At 37.5% G+C, this 22,440-nt stretch overlaps 1 protein-coding gene across 1 annotated transcript in view; it reads left to right on the top strand.

The window, feature by feature from the left end:
• Window positions 1-22,440, top strand: part of THADA (THADA armadillo repeat containing) — a 151,720-nt gene that overhangs the window by 8,035 nt on the left and 121,245 nt on the right. The window contains exons 11-23 of the mRNA XM_059469077.1: window positions 151-842; window positions 1,448-1,599; window positions 1,740-1,895; window positions 3,055-3,177; window positions 4,091-4,214; window positions 5,630-5,778; window positions 6,629-6,839; window positions 8,219-8,354; window positions 8,721-8,857; window positions 9,271-9,429; window positions 10,923-11,080; window positions 14,979-15,088; window positions 22,271-22,403. Coding sequence (XP_059325060.1) covers window positions 151-842; window positions 1,448-1,599; window positions 1,740-1,895; window positions 3,055-3,177; window positions 4,091-4,214; window positions 5,630-5,778; window positions 6,629-6,839; window positions 8,219-8,354; window positions 8,721-8,857; window positions 9,271-9,429; window positions 10,923-11,080; window positions 14,979-15,088; window positions 22,271-22,403 — 2,440 coding nt within the window. The remainder of the gene's footprint in view (window positions 1-150; window positions 843-1,447; window positions 1,600-1,739; window positions 1,896-3,054; window positions 3,178-4,090; window positions 4,215-5,629; window positions 5,779-6,628; window positions 6,840-8,218; window positions 8,355-8,720; window positions 8,858-9,270; window positions 9,430-10,922; window positions 11,081-14,978; window positions 15,089-22,270; window positions 22,404-22,440) is intronic.

Genomic DNA, 22,440 nt, shown 5'->3' with positions numbered 1-22,440 from the left:
TTCCTCCATGAATGTGTTGAGTCTCCTAATCTGTTTTCATGTAAGGTAAATGAATGTGATGAATAGTTATTCTGAAATAGAAAATGTATTTTTAAAAACTACTGATAAATGAAGATAATGAATTTTTTTTTTGTTTGTTCTTTTTAAAAGGTTAAAAGAACCCAGCATGGCAACATCTTTGTCTAGAATTCTTGTTATTTGGACTAATTCAGCACTGGCTGCCCTTGTTTCAGGGTCTCCAGATATAAAACTCAAACTTAATGGGAGCTCTGATATAATTGGGAAGCTGCTGGAATACATTTATACACACTGGGACCACCCTCTGGATGCCATCAGACACCAAACCAAATTGATTTTCAAGCATCTTCTTCAGATACACCAAACCACCATTGCTGGATCCAATGGAAAATCAGACCCATTCTTTGCAAGGCTGATAAAGCATTTACTGAGCTTGGATTGGCATGTAAAAGGGAAATATGCTTCTCTTGGCTCTCTGGTGGAATGTGTGGGCACTGAAAATATACTGCAGTTGGACAGGACAATTCCAGTGCAGATCCTGGATGTGATGAGTGATCAATCTCTTGCACCTTATGCCAGTGATCTTCTGGAAACCATGTTTACAAATCACAAGGCCCATTTTACTTTGAGTTTTCAGAAGGGCACCTGGATTGACCAGTGGCACAACATCTGGGTTTCTCCTCTTCTGGTAATACTGTGTGAGGGGAACCATGACCAAACTACTTATATAATAGATTACTATTTACCAAAATTGCTCAAATGTAACCCTGACAGTCTGAGCTACATGATAAGAATTCTTCAGGCCTCTGCAGATGCTAATCTGGGTAAGAAAATAAACTCTGTATTTGTAATTATGATTGGATTAAAAAAAATCGTAACCATGTGATTTCTGGTCTATTATTATTGTTAAAATTAATTTGGAAGAAAAATTCCAGTTGCTTATTATTGCTATTAGTATTTCAAGGTGAAAGTCATGATAATTATAAGTGTGTCTTTGTGCCATGAGCAAAATCCTTCTGTGGGTACCTTATGGTTCTCTTTACCAGGGTTTGTTAGGTTTATGTATTTTCTACTACTGTTTTTCTTTTTTAAGCAGGTGTGTCCAGTAACAGATGTTTTTTTTTTTCTTGTAAATATGTGAATACGAGATTTATGATTCTCTTGTTTTGGAGTAATTTAGTGGACTCTAAAATAATGGCATTGAGACCTCACAAGGTCTTTTTGTCATATGACACATTTGTAATGAAATTTTTTGGGATTTAGAACTAGTTTAATCTATAGCAGCACAATCTTTTGGGATTTATGGAGTAGAAATAAAGAGGGGGTGGGTCCATGTGTTGAAAGTATCGGGATTTCTGATGAGCACTGCGAATAGTACATTGCTTCTATTAATCAAACAGTAATTATTACTGGTTTTCATTTTCCTTAGGCTCTTGCAGAACTAGAGGAGCTCTTGGAGCATTAATGGCCTGCTTGAGAACAGCCAGGGCTCATGGACATCTGGAACTTTCAAATATCATGAGCAGTGGTCTTGTATCCACTGAGTGTATAAAACAGGGTCTGGTTCATCAGCACAGCCAGGTAAAGGACAGCCATTTATGTATCCTAAAAATTAGAATAATTGCTTTGGTCCTGATTACTGTGGTAGTGTTGTATTAAAGCAAAGGTGTCATTATAGGTGTCAGTAACTCTTTTGTGCTGAACTTTTAAATATCTTTCAGGTTTGCATTGATGCTTTAGGTTTGCTCTGTGAAACCCATCGTACTACAGAAATTGTGTCTCTGGAAGAAATGCAGCTAATTCAATTTTTTATCCTGTACAACTTGAACAACCAGTCTCCTTCTGTAAGGCAACAGATCATTTCTCTGCTGAGAAAGGTAATTTCAAACTATGAGCAATGTCTAACATGCCTCTTATTTTAGTTATAACTCCCTTTTAAAGGAAATAATGAGTATGTTACAAAGTTGCTCATTGGAAAGAGTAGAAGCTTTAAGGCCAGGAGTATGCTTTATGTATTACCCAACTGAATGGTGTTAAGTCATCACAGGCAAGGATGGCTTAAACAAAATATTAAGTGGCAGAGGCAGGGTGACTTCATGGGTGGTGGTGGGTGTTGCTTGACCTGCCAGCCCCTGCACACTTTGCCAATAGCAAAGCAATGTGCCCTGGAGTCAGCAGTGAGCCTTGTGTTGCCTTTGCTGGGGCCTAAAGCTGTGCTTCCATGGACTTGTCACACCTCAGGCAAATTCAGTCACTTCGTCACCCTCAGAAACCTGACCTGGAAAACAAAGTAGAAGAATATTCACTATGATGTGATTGTGCCATTACAGTCTGCAGGGAATGAGTCTCTCCGTTTGGTGGAAGTTGCCAAGGTCACATGTAGCTCATGGTAGAAGGATGGGGATAAAATGAGGAACCATGCATGTATAAAGAACATATTGGAAGATGTTTATGGCAAAAGAAGGCAGTGTGGAAGGAGAAAATAATTAATTTGAGAAGGGAGAAAAATGAGGGAGTCAGTTTGGCAAAACCAAACGAGAAGTCCCATCTCTTTCCTTTCCTACCTGGTGCAGACTGAGGAGCATGGGATGGAAAAGTTGTGCTAGATGGGAGTGTGATAAGGAAGGAAATACTACTTATGGGCGCTAAAAAAGGTGGAGGAAGCACTTCTGAAGTGAGTCAAACTCTAAGGGACACTGAGGCTGTAGAAATTATCTGCATTGAGTGTTTTTATAGATGAATTCAGTTCCACAAAAATGAGGCAGGAGGAGAAGGCTTGGCATGAATTTAAGGAGGGAGATGGAAGAAGGTTTTGGAGGTGTAGAGGGAGGAGAGAAGAAATTTGTCACAAGAGAGGTGGGAAGCAAAACCTTGGATTTAGAGTGAAGAGAGGAGGATCTGTTTTGTGTTATGCTGTATGCAAACTTCCTAAAAATTATAAGCAGTGTGATTTGGAAAATAAGCTGAAAATCTACCTTTCCCTGATTTCAATGTCAATGATTCTTGTCTCACCTATGTTTTCTTTTGTTTTAAAAGTTATTTTGCAGGATACAAGAAAGTTCTCAAGTGCTTTATAAATTGGAGCAAAATAAAACCAAGCAAGAGTTAGTTGAGAAGTCAACGAAAATGCCTCCTTTAAGGACTTTGCAGCAATACAAAGTAAGTAGACTGCTAGAGATGCAGGTAATAGAGGGTGGGGATAGCACTTCTGAGAGTTCTTTGTTCCTGACTATCACTGGGTAAGTTAGGCACTCTGTGTTAGGCAATAGTTCAGTGCAGAAATAGAAAAAACCTATGAAGTCAAACAGTACTGGGGAGCTTGTCCACTCTGATGCTCTTGAGCAAGTTTATTTTGACTAAATATGCTGTTGTTGATGAACTGAATGCCCATTGATATTTGGAGGGTGCCTTTAAGGTAAATTTGGTTTGAAACCAATAAAGGTAATGAGGGATTGCTCTGTGATGTGCATTAAAACAGCAGTGAGTGAGGAACAGCTGGAGATGTACCCTCAATCAAAAAAAAAAAAAAAAAAATTGGGCAAATGTCTTGTCATCTGTTGGCCATTTAGTAGTGAGCTTTAAATGATGTGTGTTATTGGGATTAAAATAGAGATCAGTTGAGCTTCAGTCTTTTTCTAGGTCTCCAGAATAATCAGTGAGTGAGAGAATGAATGACAAGAGCTTTAGCATGAAGACTTCTTCTGTATTTGTCCTTTTTATCTTATTTAAGGGCTCACATCATCAGTATCTTTGTGCCAATCTGTTCCTTGAGTTCTGCTTTTCTTGGTCAGCTAATTTTCAGGATTAGATACAATGGCTGTCTTTCTGTGGGCCTGAGGAAAGGAAACTGTTCTATTTAAAAACCCAAATGATCGTCCAGCCTTCCCTGTACTCTAAGAAACAAGAAACTGTCTGCACTGTGAATGTTGGCCTCCTGTTTTTCCAAAATTAACTGTAAGGTCATAATTTTTGGGGTAAAGCAGAATGTCCTGAGTTCAGTTACTTAGGCTTTTCTTTGTAGGGCAGCAAGTAAACAGTCTTAATTTTTTTCCTGCAATTTTTTTTCCCCCAGGATTTCATGTCATCTGTATGTGCCAGACTTTTTGAGGTATTGTTTCCTGGTTCATCGCACCCAACCAGGTTTTGTGCACTGAGTATTTTGGAATCAATAGCAGAAATATTTTCTGTTCCAAAAGGTAAGATTTCTAATTTATAGACTTTAATAGACTGTAGGAATGGGAGGTATTGAAGAAATGTCTTTTATGCCAGCTAGTCAGTTTCTGTCAAAGGGTATTCTTAGTCCTTTATTTCTATGGCATTTCCTGGACTGCTTTTGTTTTACCTCAAGGGAGGATGGTAAGTTTTTATGGAAAAAGGAATATTGAAGTAAATGCTACTAATTGCCTGTTGCATGTCTTCTATAAATTTAGATTTTACTGCATAGCCTGTTTTTTAGGAAGGCTTATTTTTTTTTTTATTATGAGGAAAATGTCTGGGCAAGTGTCAATCATTTGGTAACTTCTCTCCTTTTTCCTGCTCATATATCTTGATAGCTTGAAATGCTGAATTGAGTAAAAACTCTTGGTTGAAAAATATTGCATATCCTCCTGATACTATGCTAAATAAAATCCAGTTTTATTGTCCAGTTAATGATGTGCTGATGTTATTTTAAGTTTTCTTCATGATTTAATGGCAGTCTTAATTCAATAAGTATTTAGAGCTTTGGGGTATTGATTGTCTTGCTAAATCTTGTCTCTGGATCACGCGGTCAACATAAAAATATGTTTCAGTCCTAAATTGTAACCTTTTCTTTAAAGAAATTAGTTGTCTAATATTAAAGTTGATTTTGAGAGGGAATAAAATGGCCATCTTGCTAAATAATTTCTCAAAACCACTTGATAAATGAACACAATGTTATTGTTATGAGTATGTAGTATATTATTACTGTTGTTTTTAAAACCAGAAAGTTCTCCTCAGTTGTTTATAATAGCAGCTGAGGGTTTTGTAGATTGGACATTACTTCTATAAAGGCAATTCAGCTGTTGTATTCTGTGCTGTATTATGGTGCAGTTGTTTACATCCTAAAATTTCTGCCTTCTTTACAGCATTAGGTCAAATCACCAGAATTCACAACTCATTTATATCTAAATTAAAACCAGAAGAAATTGTAATGGCTTACATTTTAAGGGATTGTTCCTATGACAAAATAACTCAAAACACCAAGTGCCAAAATACACCGAAGCTTTCAACCACTTTATTGAAAGGAATTATTTTCTAATATTACATACTTACAGGAAAAGAGTTTTTAAGCAAGACTAAATAAAAGGTTTTTTAATGCTAAATTTAAAGGGAGTAAATGGGTTCTGGTTTTGGCAACAAGTTATTTTCTGTATTACTAAGAGTAATTTTTCTAAATAAGGTAAGCCTTTTTTTTTATTCCTAACAATGTTAAATATGGTATTTTAAAACCTATTAAGAGAAATAATATTAAAATAATAATTTGGCTAAAATTTAATGCTTCTTTTAGTATAGCAAAGCAGAATGTGAGGAGAGTGCTTATTCTGGAAAGAGTTACAGCACAACTATCTAAGGCTTTAATTTCTTTGAACAGGCCAGGCACAAGTTTTCCAGCTGGATCAGGAGATGGATTCTGCTCGTGTCCAGACTCTGATCCAGTGTTTTGCCAGTACTTTTGAGGAAGTAAAAATTCTGGCATTTAGACTTCTGATGAAACTACGTGATGTTGCATTGAATTTACAGGTATGAACTTGAAGAGTTTAGAGGGAGTCATTTTGTGGAAGATGGATGTTGTGTAGTACACCAGGTGCTTGTGTTAGGTACAGAGCAGGAATCCTGAGCCTTAGAAGCCAGTCCAAGCTGCCTGCAGCAGTGTTCATCACTAACACCTTCTGTATAATTTTACGCAGCTGCTGCCCTTGCCTATGGAGGCTTGTTTCACTAATGGATGGAGGAGTTTGGGAAGTTCTTTGGGTATGACTGTGAACTGTCAGAAAAATAGTTAATGCAAGCACTTGGCTTACTTGTGACTTATCTTTCTAAATGATTGGGGCATTTTAACTTGGTTTCTCTTGTACTTTTAGGAAATGCAGCTCCCTGTTTCCTTTCCTTTCTAATTGATCTCAGGTTTCATTGTCTGATTGGTTTTATTGATTTCTGACAAATTTTGCCCTTTGAATTGATACTGATTTGTCTGTAATAACTTGATGAAAATTTATTTTAAAATTCATTAGTACAGATGAACAAATACTGCTACCAAGTAAATTGTGCTTCTCTTTAATGTCCATTAGCAGATAAAACACATTAACTTGAAAAAAGAAATTTCCTGTGAGGTGCAGTGTAATTGAACACTGCTTTGTAAATGGCTGTCCCCATCCTCAATGTCTATGTAATTGTATCCTTGCTAAATACATGCACATGCATGTTTTGAGTGTAAGGTCATCAGTGCACAAAACAAGTGTTTCTCAAGAAATATGTACCAGCAAACTTAATTAAAAGCAGGTTCTCAGATTCCAGGGTTGTAAGAAGCTTAATTAAATCAATCTGGAAGCTCAATTAAATGAGCAATATTACTGATTTGGTTTCTTTTCAGGGTTCTGAAAATCTAGATCTTCTGTTCCAAGCAGCAATTGATCTTAGCACAAGCACCAAGCCATATGATTGTGTCACTGCTTCATATTTGTTGAACTTTTTAGTATATCACAAAGGACTGCAGCACATTTGTTTAGGAAAACGGCTTGAGCATAACCCCCAGCTGGATGAGAGCACATCAGTGAGTACAGTGGAGAAGAACACTTTGGCAGGTAAGATTTTGAGGAAAGTTTTTTTTATATTGGTTGAAAGTTTGCTGCTTTTCAATAAGGCTTTTGGTAGGAGGGTTAGTAAGATAGGCTTATTTCCAACAGGATTTTAAGTATATTGTATTTTGCTGTTAAGAAGCCATGTTCTTTAGTAAGATCTCCATCTAGTCCTGTTGGTGTTGAGGCTGTTGAATATTCTATAAGATGGCTTTTGTCATTTTTTTGAGCAGTGACATTTGAAAGTGCTGTGGAGGCCCAGGCAGTGAGCCTGGTGAAGCTGGGTGCATAAAGCACAGGGAAGAGCCCTCTGCTTCCCCTGAGAGCTCACTCACCCAGGGGGAAGGCAGCTGTAGTTAGTCTGTGTTTCAATACTTGATGTTTGCAACCCTGCCTCTTGGAGCTCTGTTCACCTGGCCCCATTTTTCTGTGTGATTTGCAGTCCTGTGAATACACACCCACAGTAATGAAGCTTTGTTGACATACAGAATCATTTTCTTTGGTTAAGTGTCCCTGGATGAAAGATAACAGGGCTCTAGATCTGGCAGGTTTGCCAAATTTGTTCACCAAGCTTTCTCCACTTAAAGTAATCTTCAGTGAAATTAAAACACTTAAGTTCATTATTTGTAGTAAAATATTTTATGTAATTTGCAGTGAACTCATTTTTTGATACTTTTTTGTGCCATTCTTGGCTTCTCTACAGATGCCTGTTAATCCTGTCTTGATATGCAGTGAAATAACAATTTTGAGACATGGTTGTGGTTGCCGTAAGTGAAGGAAATGTGTGGGTAACCTCATGTCTCATTGCTCTGGGGCATCTGCTGCTGGTGGTGATCCATGGTTCCTCATTAGGATCTGCAGTTTGTTCTGATTCTGGCACTGAGATGTCACAAGCTATAAACAGAATTAAAATAGACACGTGTCCTTAAATTGGTCAGGTTGCTTAGTGGAAAACAAAGTTCAAATGTATAATTGTGAACTTTCAATCTTTAATATTCTGTTGTACTCATCATTGTATTATTGTGGCTGTAAGGGTGTGAAGTCTGACTTTGCAGTATGGAGTAGGTAATTCCTTGTGACTTCATCATGAGCTGTGGGATTTTCCCTGAGCATAGGATGTGGGCTGTGCTTTTCACAGCTGCCATTTGGTTCAGAGAGATAGATTAAATTGACTATAACAAATGTTGCTGGGATTTAGGTAACTGAAAATCAAGGGTAACATATTTCAATGACAAGAGAGAAGAGTATAATAAAGGAAATTGCTGTTTATATTCCATTGAATTGTTGTGTACACAGATTTTATTCCTGTTTCTTAAAGCAGACTGACTTCTTAGAAAATCAGTATATGAATGTTCAATGTAAATCTGTGCTTCAAAATATTTTAGTTATCAAGCTTTTGTTGGTGGAAGTTGAAGAAGAAATATTCCAAGCCAAGAAGTCTCTGCTTCAAGCAGCAGCATCCTTCCCCATGTATGGGAGAGTGCACTGTATAAATGGGGCTTTGCAGCAATTACCCTTCAAGTAAGTAAAACACACTAAATAAGTTGTAACTCCATATTTTAAGGAAAACACACTAAATGGAAAGCTGTAACTCCATGTTTAAATGCAGTGGAAGAGCTGTTAAGGAGAAGAGAAAATCATGCAGTATTATTTATAAGGAAATCCAGTACCTGTGGCTTTTAGAACTCTTGCTGGCTGCTGCAGTGTTTGATACTTCCTTTGTATGTGGTAAACTCAGCCTTAAAGACTTTTCAAACTCTACCCTATTCATAGTTTTCATAAATATTGTTGCAGAAGTGTTTGTAATTTTGGTTCTTTCTTTTAAATATAAAATTATTTTTAATCCATGTTTTGTTTTGGTTGTGATTTTGACTTTTTTTCTTTAAGTGACTTGACCCTGGTGTCTGAATGGAAGGAAATAGTGACCAGGCTCATTCTGATGTCATACAGCCTCTCTGCTGTGGTATCACCAGTTGTACAGAGCTCATCTCCAGAGGGTCTTATTCCAATGGACAGTGATCCAGGTAAAGAACCAAACAGAATCCCAAAACAATTATTTTCTAATCTGATGCTTCTGAAGGTCTGTTTGTCTTGCAGTCATTCAGAACTAGACTGAGCACCCCTCCCTTTCAGCTTCTCATTTTATGTCATAATTTTTGGTCACTGTTTTGATTTCTGATAAAGTTTTCTTGACTTCTTCACTAAAAAAACCCACAAACATTTGTGGAGTGCATTGTTACAGCTCTTTCAAAACAGGGGCTGTAAATTCAGTGTTTTTTCCTTGATCATTCTAATCAGCATAGAACCTATTGGTTTTTCTTTTTTAATGCTTATAGCTTTCTTCTGTACTTATGCACCCAAAATTAATTACATCAGTATAAAGAAATGGAAATAGTTTTGTCTCCTATCTTAAATATCCCTCTTGTTTAATGTGCAGAAAGTGCAGATCGCCTGCAGATGATTCTGCACGAGATACAACCACAGGACACAAATGATTATTTTATGCAAGCAAAAATCCTGAAAGAACACTGCAAAGAAGAATCTGAAAAGCTGGCTGACCAGAGGCTGATGAAAAATACTTGCATGGAAATGAGAGGTAAATCCAAGGCTATATAAGTAATTAAATCAAGGTATTTTTTATAGAGGAGTCATTTTATGTGGATGATCAGTTGGAAATTACTTGCTTGTGTAACATTTTAGTTCTTGCCTGTCAGAAGCTTGTAATCCATGGACTTGGCTTTAGAAACTGTCACAGACATGTTTTATGAAAAATCCTTTCCTTAGAATTTTTTCTCCTGAGAAGCTGAGAGGCCTCAGGAGCAAAATATAAACAATGATTGTCTGCTGCTGTGGAATGCAGCAGGTGCATCTGTGATTGGTCTCATGTGGTTTTTTCTAATTAATGGGCAATCACAGCCCTGCTGTCTCAGACTCTCGGTCAGACATAAGCTTTTGTTATTCATTCCATACTTGTTTCTCTCCTTGCTAGCCTTCTGATGAAATCCTTTCTTCTATTCTTTTAGTATAGTTTTAATATATCATCTACTTTTAATATAATATATATATATCATAAAATAATAAGCCAGCCTTCTGAAACATGGAGCCAGATTCTCATCTCTTTCCTGGTCCTGGGACCCCTGTGAACACCCCCACAATAAAATAATTAACTTCTGGAAGATTGGGATTAATCTCTCTTAAGACACAAGTGAAAATCAATTCTTTTGATATTGGCCTAGACTCTGTTGCCTTAAATGCACTGGCAGGTAATCCTGAGCACCTTTTCTATCAAGCAATGTTAATGTATTTGTTGTTGAGAAGTGTTATTGTGATTTTCCTCTCCAGTTTACACAAGGCTAGTGGAGACTATGTTAATGCAATACAACTTGTTGCATGAAATTACATAGCAGAAACTTCAGCTTGAAAGATTCTAGTGGTAAAATGTTAGGTAGTACTTGTCTGTTTTAATGAATAGCAGCTATGAAACTGAACCTTATGGTGATAAAGAAATGGTAAACTTTGGCATCTTTAGTGTGGGCCAGAACATCCATACACTTGAAAATTTAATAGTTTATGCAAGTTTTGACCTTCCTTTCCCCGGCTGCTTTTCGTACGTTGGAAATGTTTGGGGCCCCATGTTTTGTTTTTCACGAGAAGGGACAAACGCGTGCAGGTGCCGCAGTGGCCGCCAGGTGGCGGCGGCGCGTCACAAACGCGTCTGGCTTCGGGAGGCGCCCGGAGCCGTCCGGGATCCATGGATGGGCAATGGATGGGCAGTGAATGCCTGCCTGCGGAGGTGTGCCTGCTTCTGTGCCTCGGACTGCGAGTAAATACCAGTTGTGACTCTTTAAAACAGCCCTTCTCTGGTAAAATGTTTATAGTACTGCCTTTTCCGAGTGTAAGAAAGTAAAGCAACTGTTGAGCCGGCAATTAGTTTCAACAAGATTAAATTATCTTTTGGGCAGGGAACTTTAGAAATTTTTTCATAGTTACTTGTGTTTTTTAAGACAGGCTAAGTGAAGTTTAAATTACACACCTACATCTGAGAACCTTGAGTTACACTATTGCATTTGTTGTGTTTTTGTTTTTAAGGCAAAGACAAGCAAGCATGTGATGTCACAGCTCAAATGGTTCTTGTCTGCTGCTGGAGAAGCATGAAGGAAGTATCTCTGCTCTTAGGGACACTGTGTAAACTTTTGCCCTCACAGACTACATCTGAACCTTCAGAGGGGTTGATTACTGTAGAACAGGTAGGGAAATAATTTTTATAAGAAAACCTGTAATTTCCTCTTGGGTGGTGGTGAGGCAAAGGCAGTTTTCAGAATTTTTTCCCTTAAGTCTGTGTTCTGTTTGGGAAAAGTGCATTTTAAATTTCTTTGAATTGCCATAGTAAGAGTTTTCTTTGCTATACTTGGTTATCAGCCCTGTTTTGGTCCAGTGGTATCTGTAAAAACAGATAAATGAAGAAGTTACTATATATTACTAAAAAACTCATTCATTCTAATGGTATTGGGTTATTTATGAGATGTGTGATGTGTTTAGGGATACCAATGCCTGTCTGCCACCCTCCCTGTTGTCTCTCTCTCAGGATATATTAGTCACTAATCAAATTGCTAAAATCTCCTAAACTGACTTCCTATTTGAAGTCTCTTTTGTCTCATTTTGAGCTCTACATATTGGGATTCTTCTTAAAGCTCTTCCTTAATTAGCATCAGAGTCAAGGGTTCTGAAAGTCAAACATGCTGAATAGTCCTAGTCTTGTCTTCCTCCTATCCATTGTTATGAATAATTTGTATGTAGTGTGATTGTATCTTTTTCCTCTGATTTTTTTAATATGAGAGATCAGAAATGTTAATGTGCCATCTGGGTCTCTTGCAGAACGTTGAGTTCAGTGTTTTCAAGAAATTAGATTACCACAGGCATTTATTTGGGAAATATTTTGTGTTTATTGAATTTCTGTTTTAATTGATGACCTTTTCATTTACATATGTTTCAACAAAATCAATTTGCGTAGAAGACTGAAATATGAAAGGCCAGCTACCTTTTAACCTCCTTTTCTTTCCAACAGAAAACAGTTACTTAATTCTTCCTTAGGTGTTAGAACTCTACATTTTAAAATAAAACACAGTATTATGTACTCCAGATTTTATTTCTTATCTAATGTTGTGGTGCCATGGAAATAGTGTTGGTGTCTTGATTCTTGTATTGTCTCCAGTGCTCATGTTTTCATCTGGTTAACAGCTGTGCTTGCTTTGTTGCTGGGGTCTGGAGGGCAGATGAGAGAACAGATATGCATTTCCACCATTATGTTCCTTAATCTGCACTAAGTCACAGAGGAATTGGTGTTTTAAAATGAGTCAGTTCTGACTGCAGCATCTGTTTTTGGAAAGCAGCATTAGATAGGTGCTCTTTCAGAAATAATACATTATTAAGGAAGGAGTTGGACTTCCATGATCTTTTGGGTCCCTTCCAGCTCAGGATTTTCTGTGATTCTATAAAGATGCCTTCTTTTCCTATTGATACCTCTTCAGCTTGATAATGCTTCAGATAATTCCTGTAAAACAGAAGAAGAATGCTAATGGATGAGAAGTCAGTTTGAAGTCCTGATTTTCCTCAGGCTTGCAAGAAATACACAAAGAAAACTTTGGGCATTTTCTTTTGTAACTTTGGGTCATTACTGTGTTTTGTACAAAAAAAAGAAGGGTTTCATCAGAAATGACAAAAAATGTCAATACCATAGCTGCTAGGGCTTCAGACTTATTAACCACTTATCAGTGCTGACAAATAAGCAAGTTGGATTTTGTCTTATGCATGTAGAACTTTTCTTTCAAGTTGCTCATTCTTTTGCTTAATTTTGGAACTATTGGAAGAGATTTAAGAATACAGAGAAGGAAAACTTTGAGAGAAACCTTGGTCAGCTTGCCTTGAGCCGGGCTAAGTAATTGTTGAGAAAAATCTGGTAGCACCTCTTGGCCAGGATGTGCCAGGCTGTTGCAAACCTTCCTCTTGTTGTACCATGCTCCCCATCTAGGTCAGTAACTGTATGGTACAGATATAGACAGACATAGGAAGTGCAGAATATAGCTGGAGGAATCTCTCTGTTCAAATGCTGGAGGAATCTCTCTATCCAAATGCATTATTTTCATTTTCCCTCTGATCCTGAAAGTCCAGCGATGGCAGGCTCAGAGCTCTGCCTGTTAATGAAATCCATATAAATAGTATCATGTAACCACCAAAATGGCATCTAATAAAGATTCTGTGGGTTTTTTTGCCATATGAAATGCAAATTATGAGTGCTCCAAGTCTGGAGGAACATTTAGTTCTTCCTCAATCTCCTGTTTATCTCACCTGGGAAGTTTTAAGACCATTTTAGGAGATAAGCTTGCCACAGCTGTGTGCCACAGTGAAAAGAAACAGGCAGCAGAAGTAAAGACTGAGTTGTCCCATGGCCTGTAATAATCTTTTGGAACACCTTGGAGAGAATTTATATCTTGAATACCCAAATTCTTGCCCTCAGCAGCAAGTCTGGCCCTGTACATTGTTTTATTAGTAAGGTTCACCTGTTATATTCTAAATTTCTGACCAAGAACTGAGTTATGGTAGTGCTGCTTCTAGTCTGAGTTCAGTTTGATGCAAGCTTCTAGTCAGTGTGGCTGTTGGAAGAAACTCAGAAGTATAAATAGTAAAGTCGGAAGTTATGTGACCCTCCCTCCCAAAAAAAAATTGCTTTGAATTCTAGAAGCGTAAGCATGGTGCTGGGACAGGCTGGTAAATTGATTTACATGTGTATGGATTTCTTGATTTGGTTTTGTTTACACACCTGGAGAATTGCCCTGTCTGTGGGTCAGTTCCTTGTGAATAAAGGGCACTTACTTCTCTTTTTTGGACTAGAAAGCTGAAATGAAACCCTGTGGCTACATAAGCTACCTTAAAATCTACTCAGAAATAACTTTTTTAGATATCTCCATATCTCCAGTTACTGTGTGTTTCACATTAGGTAAGTTTTAGCTGCAGGAAATAATATGTAGATGGTCTCAGATTTGTTTTTTTTAATTAATGCCATCTCATTGCTTGGGTGATGCAAATTAGTTAACAGAGGTTGAAAAACCATAAAGGTAGATATGACATTAACTTCCCTGACAACTTAATTACTTGTCAGGCTATTAAAGTATTAGAGCAATTGTATAAGTAACAGAACAAGCAGAATTTTATAAGCAACTAGATGTGATTTTATGCATATTTTTATATAAAGGGTTTAAAGAAACTTTCACTGGAGAACTTCTAGGAAAAATTCCTGAAGTAAATTTTGCATAAGGCCATTATGGATGTGCTATGCATTGTAAACAAATTAAGTGGCAAGTTGGATTTAGACCATAAAAGTTGATGAGAATTACAAGAAAAAACCCAACAAACAAGGCAATTTATCCTTCATGGAATGAGGTTGTGTGGATCTGTAAACTTGCAAACAGATTTAAAAATTTTGTGTTGTAATAGAATTCTAGAAAATAAACTGTAAGTGAAAGTTGAGGTATCACACTTACAATTTTAATGCTTTTAAAAATAGCTCACATTCCAACATCATCTTCATTTTAAAATTGTTTCCAATGGTCAACAGCAATTATGCAGAATTCTGGAATGCTAGAAATTTTTATTTATATATGCATTATCTAATCTAATGTAGATTTGTTTCCCTTTGATACAATTTTTGGAATTTGAATTTCATATCTTGAATAGTTTAAGATTTGTTTTCTGCTGTTGTGCTGTAGTTGACATTTTCTTTGGTGTTTTTGGCAAGAGTGTAGCAAACAAGAAGGTATCTGCATTTGTTTCCCCTGAAAATCAGAGTTGTCCCTTTCTTGTCTTAAAATCTGAGTATGTCCATCACAGACAAATAACCAATTTCATATTTTTGGACTTTTTGAAAGGACACAGAACTACCCCCTTAACCTAAAAAAGAAGTATAATATTTGTTATCATTAAATTAAGTGGGTGTTTTTTATAGTGCTTCTAGTTGCTTTTTGCTTGTACCAGTGACCCTTCCAGCCAGGGGGAGGATTGTTGCTTTGAACTGCAAAATATTTTACATCTATAAATAAATTATGTGCATGTAATTCCAAATGGCTTAGTAATTTTTTCTTTCTCTTTCAGGTTAAAAATATTGGTGACTACTTTAAACATCATCTGCTGCAATCAAGGCACAGGGGTGCATTTGAATTGGCGTATGCTGGCTTCGTGCAACTTACAGAAATGCTTTCCAGGTAGAGGATGGACAACTTGCTGTGCTTTTAATACAAGTTTTTACCAATTTTGGCATTGTCCCTGAAGTTGAGCTGTGCAGGCAGATCCTTGCTTTCATGTGGATTTTATTTAAGTTTGGTGTAGGCATGATTATGACAGTTACATGATGTCTGTGACTTGGACTACAATACTTATGGTTAGAAATGGTGCTTAGGCATTGAAAAATGATACAGACATATAATGCTTGCTGCATTTTTCTTCATTTCTGGCATCTTAGTTTCCTGAACAGCTCTTAAAAGCTCTTGGGGAAAGTAGGAGTGTAGAGTTCTTCCATTTCACTCCCCTTTTCTGGTCCTTTGTGAAAATGTATGCCAGACTTTTTGCTTTAGCCAGGACATTTTCTTGGAAACTTGTATTACCTGTCACAGAGTTGGTTATTGTGACATTTGGAAGACTACCTGACAGTGCATCACAGGGTGTGATATGCACTCTGGCTTTTTTCTTTTCCCTTGTAACTTTATCATTTCCTAGAAGAACTAAGTGAACAGAATTGTCCTGAGGTCTGGGCAAGATCATTGGAATTTCCATTACATGCTTAGCCACTGATTCCAAGTGCTGGTTATGTTTCTTTGTGGTATACAGCGTTTATATCCTATCCATGTTTTAATAAGACAAACTAAAATTTCTACTGACTAGGTAGAGTTTGGTAGGTTTTTTTATTGTTGGGGTTTTTTTTTAATATGAAAGACCAGTCAGATTTTCAATTTGAAGTACATGTATTTTCATGCCAATGGTAGGCTAAGTAACCAATGTTCCCCTTTTGCCCCACCTGAGCCAGTTTGAGGTGCAGATCTGTTTCTTCTTTGTTTCATACTGGAAACAGTTTTGGTGCTTTTAGTACAGACTGGCTGGCTGATCTGGTGTGTCCCCTCAGAAGATTTTCCCAGCAGAGCTGAGGCTTGGTCTCTGCTACAGGATGCTGGGTGAGGCTGCTGCATCTGTGTAGCAGCAATGCTGCAGAAATGGTATTTGACACGTGGTGGTGTTGGTTCTGTGTGCCAGAGGGATGTTAAACTGCATGCCATGATTCTCTTGGTGATCTCTCTCTCTCTCCCAGGTACATTATTTTCTTTCAGGTATTAGCAATCTGAGGGATTTCAAATTGGATTGAGGAGTTTGAGTGTTCACACAACCTTGCTTTACACTTGGTTGTTTACTCAAAAAGAAATAAAAAGAAACTTATTGCTTATCTTCTTGCCTGTCCATATGTTTTACATACACTTGTTTCCTTATTTTGTTTCTGCTTTTCTGATAGAGAAGCCTCAAACCCTTCTCAGCGCACCTATATAATCTGGAAAATTTTGTTTCCTTATTTAAACATTGGGGTGTTCTTCTGTACCATGGAAACTTGGTGCAGGAAGTTCTGAAGTGATGTAAGTTTTCTCCCATCAGTGTGAAGAGAGAGTCTGGCCATCACAGTAATACAGTTTATAAAAAAAAAAACAAACAACCAGCAAACAGACTTTTTACTACCACGAATCTGTTTGGGAGAAAGAAAGAAAGTAATCCAGGCAGGTACAGCCCCCCTGGTCTGATCTCAATGAATATCAGGACTCTCTTGTAGCAAAGGCAAAATAAAAAGCAGGGAATAATGCAAGACATCTAAAACATGCAGTCAGTTTATAGCAGACTCACTATTTTTCTTTGATTTTCAGTTTTGAAATTTCTTTTAGAAGCTGAGGCAAATAGAGTAGAGCAAATATGTCTAGATTTTGGAAAAGTTGTTGATGTGTTTGGTGCCCCTCCTGCTTTCTGCCATTGTATTTAATGGAGCAGAATCCACTTAACAGCAGCCTTATGTTAGGTTGAAAAATGAAGAGCCAAGCCCAAGAGAACTCTGCTTGCCTGAAAATTATTCAAACATTAAGTGATATGTATGTATCATCGAAAACAAAAGCCCTCCAAAATTAAAGAAGTTTCCTCTTTTGAATTAGCAGATGTCTGTTACAATTTTTTTGGTTATCCATATTGCCTAGCATTTTTTAAGTTAAGATACTTCAAGCAGAGCAAGTGTTCCTTTGGGAAAAAAATTTATAAGAACTGGAGAGCAGCTCTGTGGATGTACATTAGTTTCAAGGAAAGACAATATTTTCCAGGAACTACAGGTCTCAAGGCTTATATTTGTATTTAAAACAAAGGAGAAAGGAGACTGATACCAGAACAGGAAATGACTCTTTGATTTGGTCTCCGGGGACATGAGGAATATTTTGAGACTCTCCTCCAAAAGGGAGGAATTAAGTCTCAGTGATTGCAGCTGCCTTGCAGGTCTGTTGATTGTCATGGAGCCTTTCCATGTCCCCTGCTGCAGCTGGGGGCTCCATTCTGCCCTGAATCTCAGCTGGCCTGCCTCTCTCCACTGCTGAGAGGCTCATGGGCAGTCCTGGAGCATGTGTGTCAGAATCTGTATTAATTTACTGCTGTGTCCACAAATGCCAGAGCAGAAAGCTTTTGTCTGGTGCAGCTTATAATAAATAATGTACAGCTTTTGATAACTTGTTGAACAGGATTGAATTCTAGATGTGCAGAAGCATCCCTGACACTTGAATTTGTTCTTTCTGTAAAACACAGTGAAAAACCTGTCACTAAGACTGTGCCAGGCATTTATGAATGACTCCAATTGAACATAGTCCTTCACTTATTTCTAGCCAAGCACTGTTTTAAAGACTTTTTGCTGCAGTGTCTTTATCTGACCTTGCTTTTAGCTTACAACCCTTAAACACCAGTCCTTATAAGAACCAAGAACAGACTTGTTTTCTAGACAGAATGATGGTATTCAGACCTGTTTGAGTTAGTGGTGAAAGAAAAATATTTCCTCTGCAGAGATTTCTTAGAAACTTGATGAAATTGATCTGTCTTGAAATTGGGATGTAAATTGCTGAGTCTGCTCTAATATGCAGGTTACCATTCTTCTGTTTCCCTGTTGATACTCCTTCTGGGAGTGTCCTGCTCCCTTTTTCATGCCTGCTTAATGTTGTCTGCAGCTGCACCTTCAGAAAACCATACAGTTACATAACAAGCAACATTCATATCAATGAAATAAGCAATATGTTTTTAAAAAGGGTATTTCCTGTCAAAGGCCTGGAGAAATTAAAAAATGCTCATTTGGTCTGATACCGTGGTGGTTCAGGAAAGTCAGAAATCTGTTTTAAACTTGAGAACTTGAATCTCCTGTAGTCCTTATTACTCAAGCAATTTCTCTGTCCCAAATGACATTTTGCCTGCTTTGCATTTCTTTTATTCAGTGATCTCTTTGCTGAGAGATCAGGTAGATTTCTGGAAATCTGAAATGGTGTTGCATAGTTATGGTGGTAGTGCTTTGCTTCACTAAAGTTGCAGAATGCAAGTGTAAGGTTTGGAAAGAGTAATGTCATACAGTGCAATGTGTTTACTTAGGAATAATTTATTTTGAAAACTTTCAAATATTTGATTGGAACTTAAATAGGGGTGAGCACTATTTTAGGGGGTGCAGTAAGTTAGGTTCATAACAGTTTTGTGGAAAGCTGTAATTTACTGCATGGTGAAAATCATGCTTTTATTTTAAAAATGTTTTATCTGTCAGTATCAGTGAAAATTACTTATCTGTACCTAGTCAGTGTCTGGTTTTCTGTAATATTTCATTTGGGGAACACTAATCCTTAGCAGCAAACTCTGCTTCTATCTCATTTTCTTGCTCAGAAGTGACTGTTGCTCTTTGCTTTCCCAGCCTGCTATGATCTGCCAGGAGGGCTTGTAAAATGGAAATATTGCTAATGGACTTTCTAGTGAAACTTACCAATATTGTAAATAGCTTTTTAGCAAAAGCATAATCACAGATGTGAAGGAAAGAGTGTTGAAGGGAGAGAAAGAAAGTGGGGAGAAACACTGCTCTTATATATTGAGATGCTTGTAGTGTTAGGAAATACATGGCATAAGGAAGCATGAGATACAATGTTAAGGCACTGCTCAGGTTGGAGATGTATTAATTTTTAACACTGTTCATGTTTTACCTCCCATATCTTTCCCTGCTTGCTGTGAGAGAGATATGGGGAAATGATGCTGTCTGAAATTTTGAAGGCACCCAAGGTTCTCTCTGCTCTGCTTTGCCCAAAGAGAAACCTCAAACCCTTCTCAGTGCACCTGTATAATCTGGAAAATTTTGTTTCCTGTAGAGTGGATGCTATGAAAAGGAGGATGCAAGTGGAAGGACTTGGTAGTTTCAGAGGAGTTGTTCTTAAAAGCAGACTTGTAACTGGAATAGTAGTGTTTTTGAGGTTAGATTTTGGTCTCAGAAGTACCAGGGGCAATATTATGTCTATAAAAAAATGGGAATCACATTACTTATGTGAAAAAGAATAATACTGCAGGCCTGTTGAGAGAGAAGAAAAATGGTGAAAGAAACCCACTTCTTTCCTAGAGAGGAACTGCTTACAGGGATTGGAATCACTGAATTCTGGATATACACATGTAGAATAATGCTTCTGGTCATGAGATGTTTATGCCACATGGCACTTGCATTCAGGAGGGCCAAATTCAAGATTGACCCGTTGTTAACACATCATTTATTTCAGACAGGAGAAAATACAGATATATGACTTATGGAGAGGAGTTAAGCTTTAACTTAGGATTGTCAGGCTTTTGTACTCATTGATACTGAACACAGAAGGGGTTTGGGGCATTTATGAAATTGTTTAAGCTGACAGATGAACAGAGAGAAAATTGTGGATTACACTTAATGTACTGCATCTTAAGTAATTTGTGTATCAACTTACTGGGTTGCATTTTCATTATCACCAATATTTGTTCGATCTGGTAGAAATAATTACTGTTTCATTCTGGAAAATTACATTTCATCTTGAGGCCTTAATTTTTTTTGTTGTAAAGCTTCATTATTCTTAAAATTTAGGGCCACCTGCTTCTTATGACAATATTCTTCTTGCCAGGCCACAAGGAGACAGAGCTGCCAAGTGGAAGGGAGTAGTCATCTCCATTGCAAAGTCAATAGTCTCTAATGTTTCTAACTCTACAGCAGTAACTCTTTCACCTTCTAATAAATAAAAATGCATTGGTGGGTGACTGAACAAGGTAGAATTACTTGTGGTAAGATCAAAGCAGTTTGGCTTTAAGGGAGACTGAAGTTTATTTGACTTGAGTATGCTTCTCCTCTTTCTACTAATACTGAGAGGAGAAGGATCCCTCAGTTTACTTAAGAATAAAATATTCAGTGTGCTACATAGCAAATTCTAAATATTTCCTTAATGCTTTGCTTTGTGCTTCTCTGCACCCCAGCAGATGTAGGTATTTCTCATGGGTGTTCATGTTAATACTAAGATAACACACTGAAGTGAGATGAGCACTGTTCTCTGAGTGATTGAATGGAGACATTTAAATTCTGCTTAGTTAGGGAGGTAAGACCAGGTGTCTCCATGATCAGAAGGAGCAGATTTTGCAGAATGTGTTGATGTGGATGAACAGAACTGCAAAGTAGTGTCTTAACTGCTGAGACTCATGGAGGAGATTTGTAAGAAATTTTGTGTGGCCTCAATCCTAGAGTTGTATCCTCATTGTGTACCCAAAAGTGAGCAAAGGAATGCATCCTGAAAGTAACCCAGGGCAAACACTTATCAGCAAAAGAGAGTAGTTAAAAGAAAAGAGAACTCACTCTGAGTTTCCAGGTTAGTCTGATTGCCTCTGTCATGGGCTTGGGGCAGGAAGTGCCTTTCTTTATGCCATGGTATGAGATGAGGAATTGCTTGTGATGCCCAGTTCTTCTTGAGCTCTGGACTGGTGCTTTGCATTCTGACTGCCCTTTTGAAGAGGTGCTGCCCTTAAAAAATGTGGAGAATGCCTGGCAGCAGTGTAGGAAATGTGGTGGAAATCCTGCAGGAATTATTGAAGAGTAAGAAGTGTCCTGTGTTTTCTGCTGACCTGTCTGGCACTTCCTGTGACCTCAGGTTTCTGCATTACTATTTTTCTGCGTTTTTTTGTAAAAGAAGGAAAGGTGTGTTTCACTGGAGATTAAAGCCTCATTTATTGTTCATGATCAGGTTTTTAGACAAAGTATATTCTTGCTTTAATAAGAGGAGGATGAAGAAAGGAATAGATGTAGACCTTCCATTAGATTTTGCTTTTCACACCAGTACCTGCTGCCTTTTACCTCTGCTTTTAAATTCTTTATTTCAGTCACCCAGGTAGAAAACTTGATTGTAGTCTTACTGTAGGTCTCACTACCTCATAATGAATTTAATTATAGTTTATATTTTTAGGAAAGGCAAGTCCTGCATGGTTGAGATAGTTGCAGCTGTATTGCCCACAGTGATGAATTGTTTCTTCTACTCTGAATCACCTATCAAACCAGTGTGACAGGTTTTAATAACAATGTCCTGTTGATAGAAATTTTTGTAACAATGAATGAGCCTTTGGAACATTGACATGAGATTAATGGGCTGGTGTTGCACACTGAGTGTGGTACATTTTATTTAACTGAACAGCACCAGTAATTGAAGTAGACTTGAGTTTTTCCTTGGAAGTTGTTTGCTTTCAGGCAATGCTGAGTTTTATAACTGCAGAGGAGGAGTATTTGATGATAGGAGAGCAGTTGAGGGGCTTTACGAGAAGTTTGACTGACTTGGTATTGAAAAGAGCACAATGTCTTGTTTTTCATTCCTTCCATTGCTCTGAGCTTTGCAGGGTTATTTACATAATGTGTACTTACTTTGAGAGGCTTCAGATTCAGTTTGTATGTTTATAAACATCAATAATAGTATAAAGGGGCATACATCAACTACTGTGTGGCAGCAGAGATATGAATTTGTGAAGTGTCACTTCCTGCACAGTGGCTGATGTGCATATGTCCTTGCCTTTTTTCTCCAGAACATGGTAATAATTTTTGGCAGAAGAGACTTGTTGCAGCAAAACACAGAATCTTGTTTTCTGTACAGTTAAATGTATTTTGCTAATGGCACTTTATAAGTAGGGTTAATATTATTTGTACCAACACTGGAAAAAATACACACTTTTGTTTAAATTTAAGCTGATTTCATAAAAAAAATTGGAGATGTTAACATACAGTAAGAAATACTTATTCAGGTTGCTCAATGCTTTCTTTGACTTTGTCCTTGTTTTATTCACTTGTTTCATGTTTCTTATGTATCTGTTTGATGTAGATGTAACAGTGAGAGTCTGCACAAGATGCCAGAGCACTGGCTAAGCTGTGTGTTAGAAGAAATCAAATCTTGTGATCCTTCTTCCACACTGTGTGCAACCCGACGGAGTGCAGGAATTCCATTCTACATACAGGTACCAACTTGTGTCACTGCCTCTGATTTAATATATT

The sequence above is a fragment of the Ammospiza nelsoni genome, chromosome 3, assembly GCF_027579445.1.
Source record: "Ammospiza nelsoni isolate bAmmNel1 chromosome 3, bAmmNel1.pri, whole genome shotgun sequence".
In the NCBI taxonomy this organism is placed as follows: Eukaryota; Metazoa; Chordata; class Aves; order Passeriformes; family Passerellidae; genus Ammospiza; species Ammospiza nelsoni.
The sequence above is the reverse complement of the archived record's forward strand: the minus strand, read 5'-3'. Positions and strand labels throughout refer to the sequence as shown.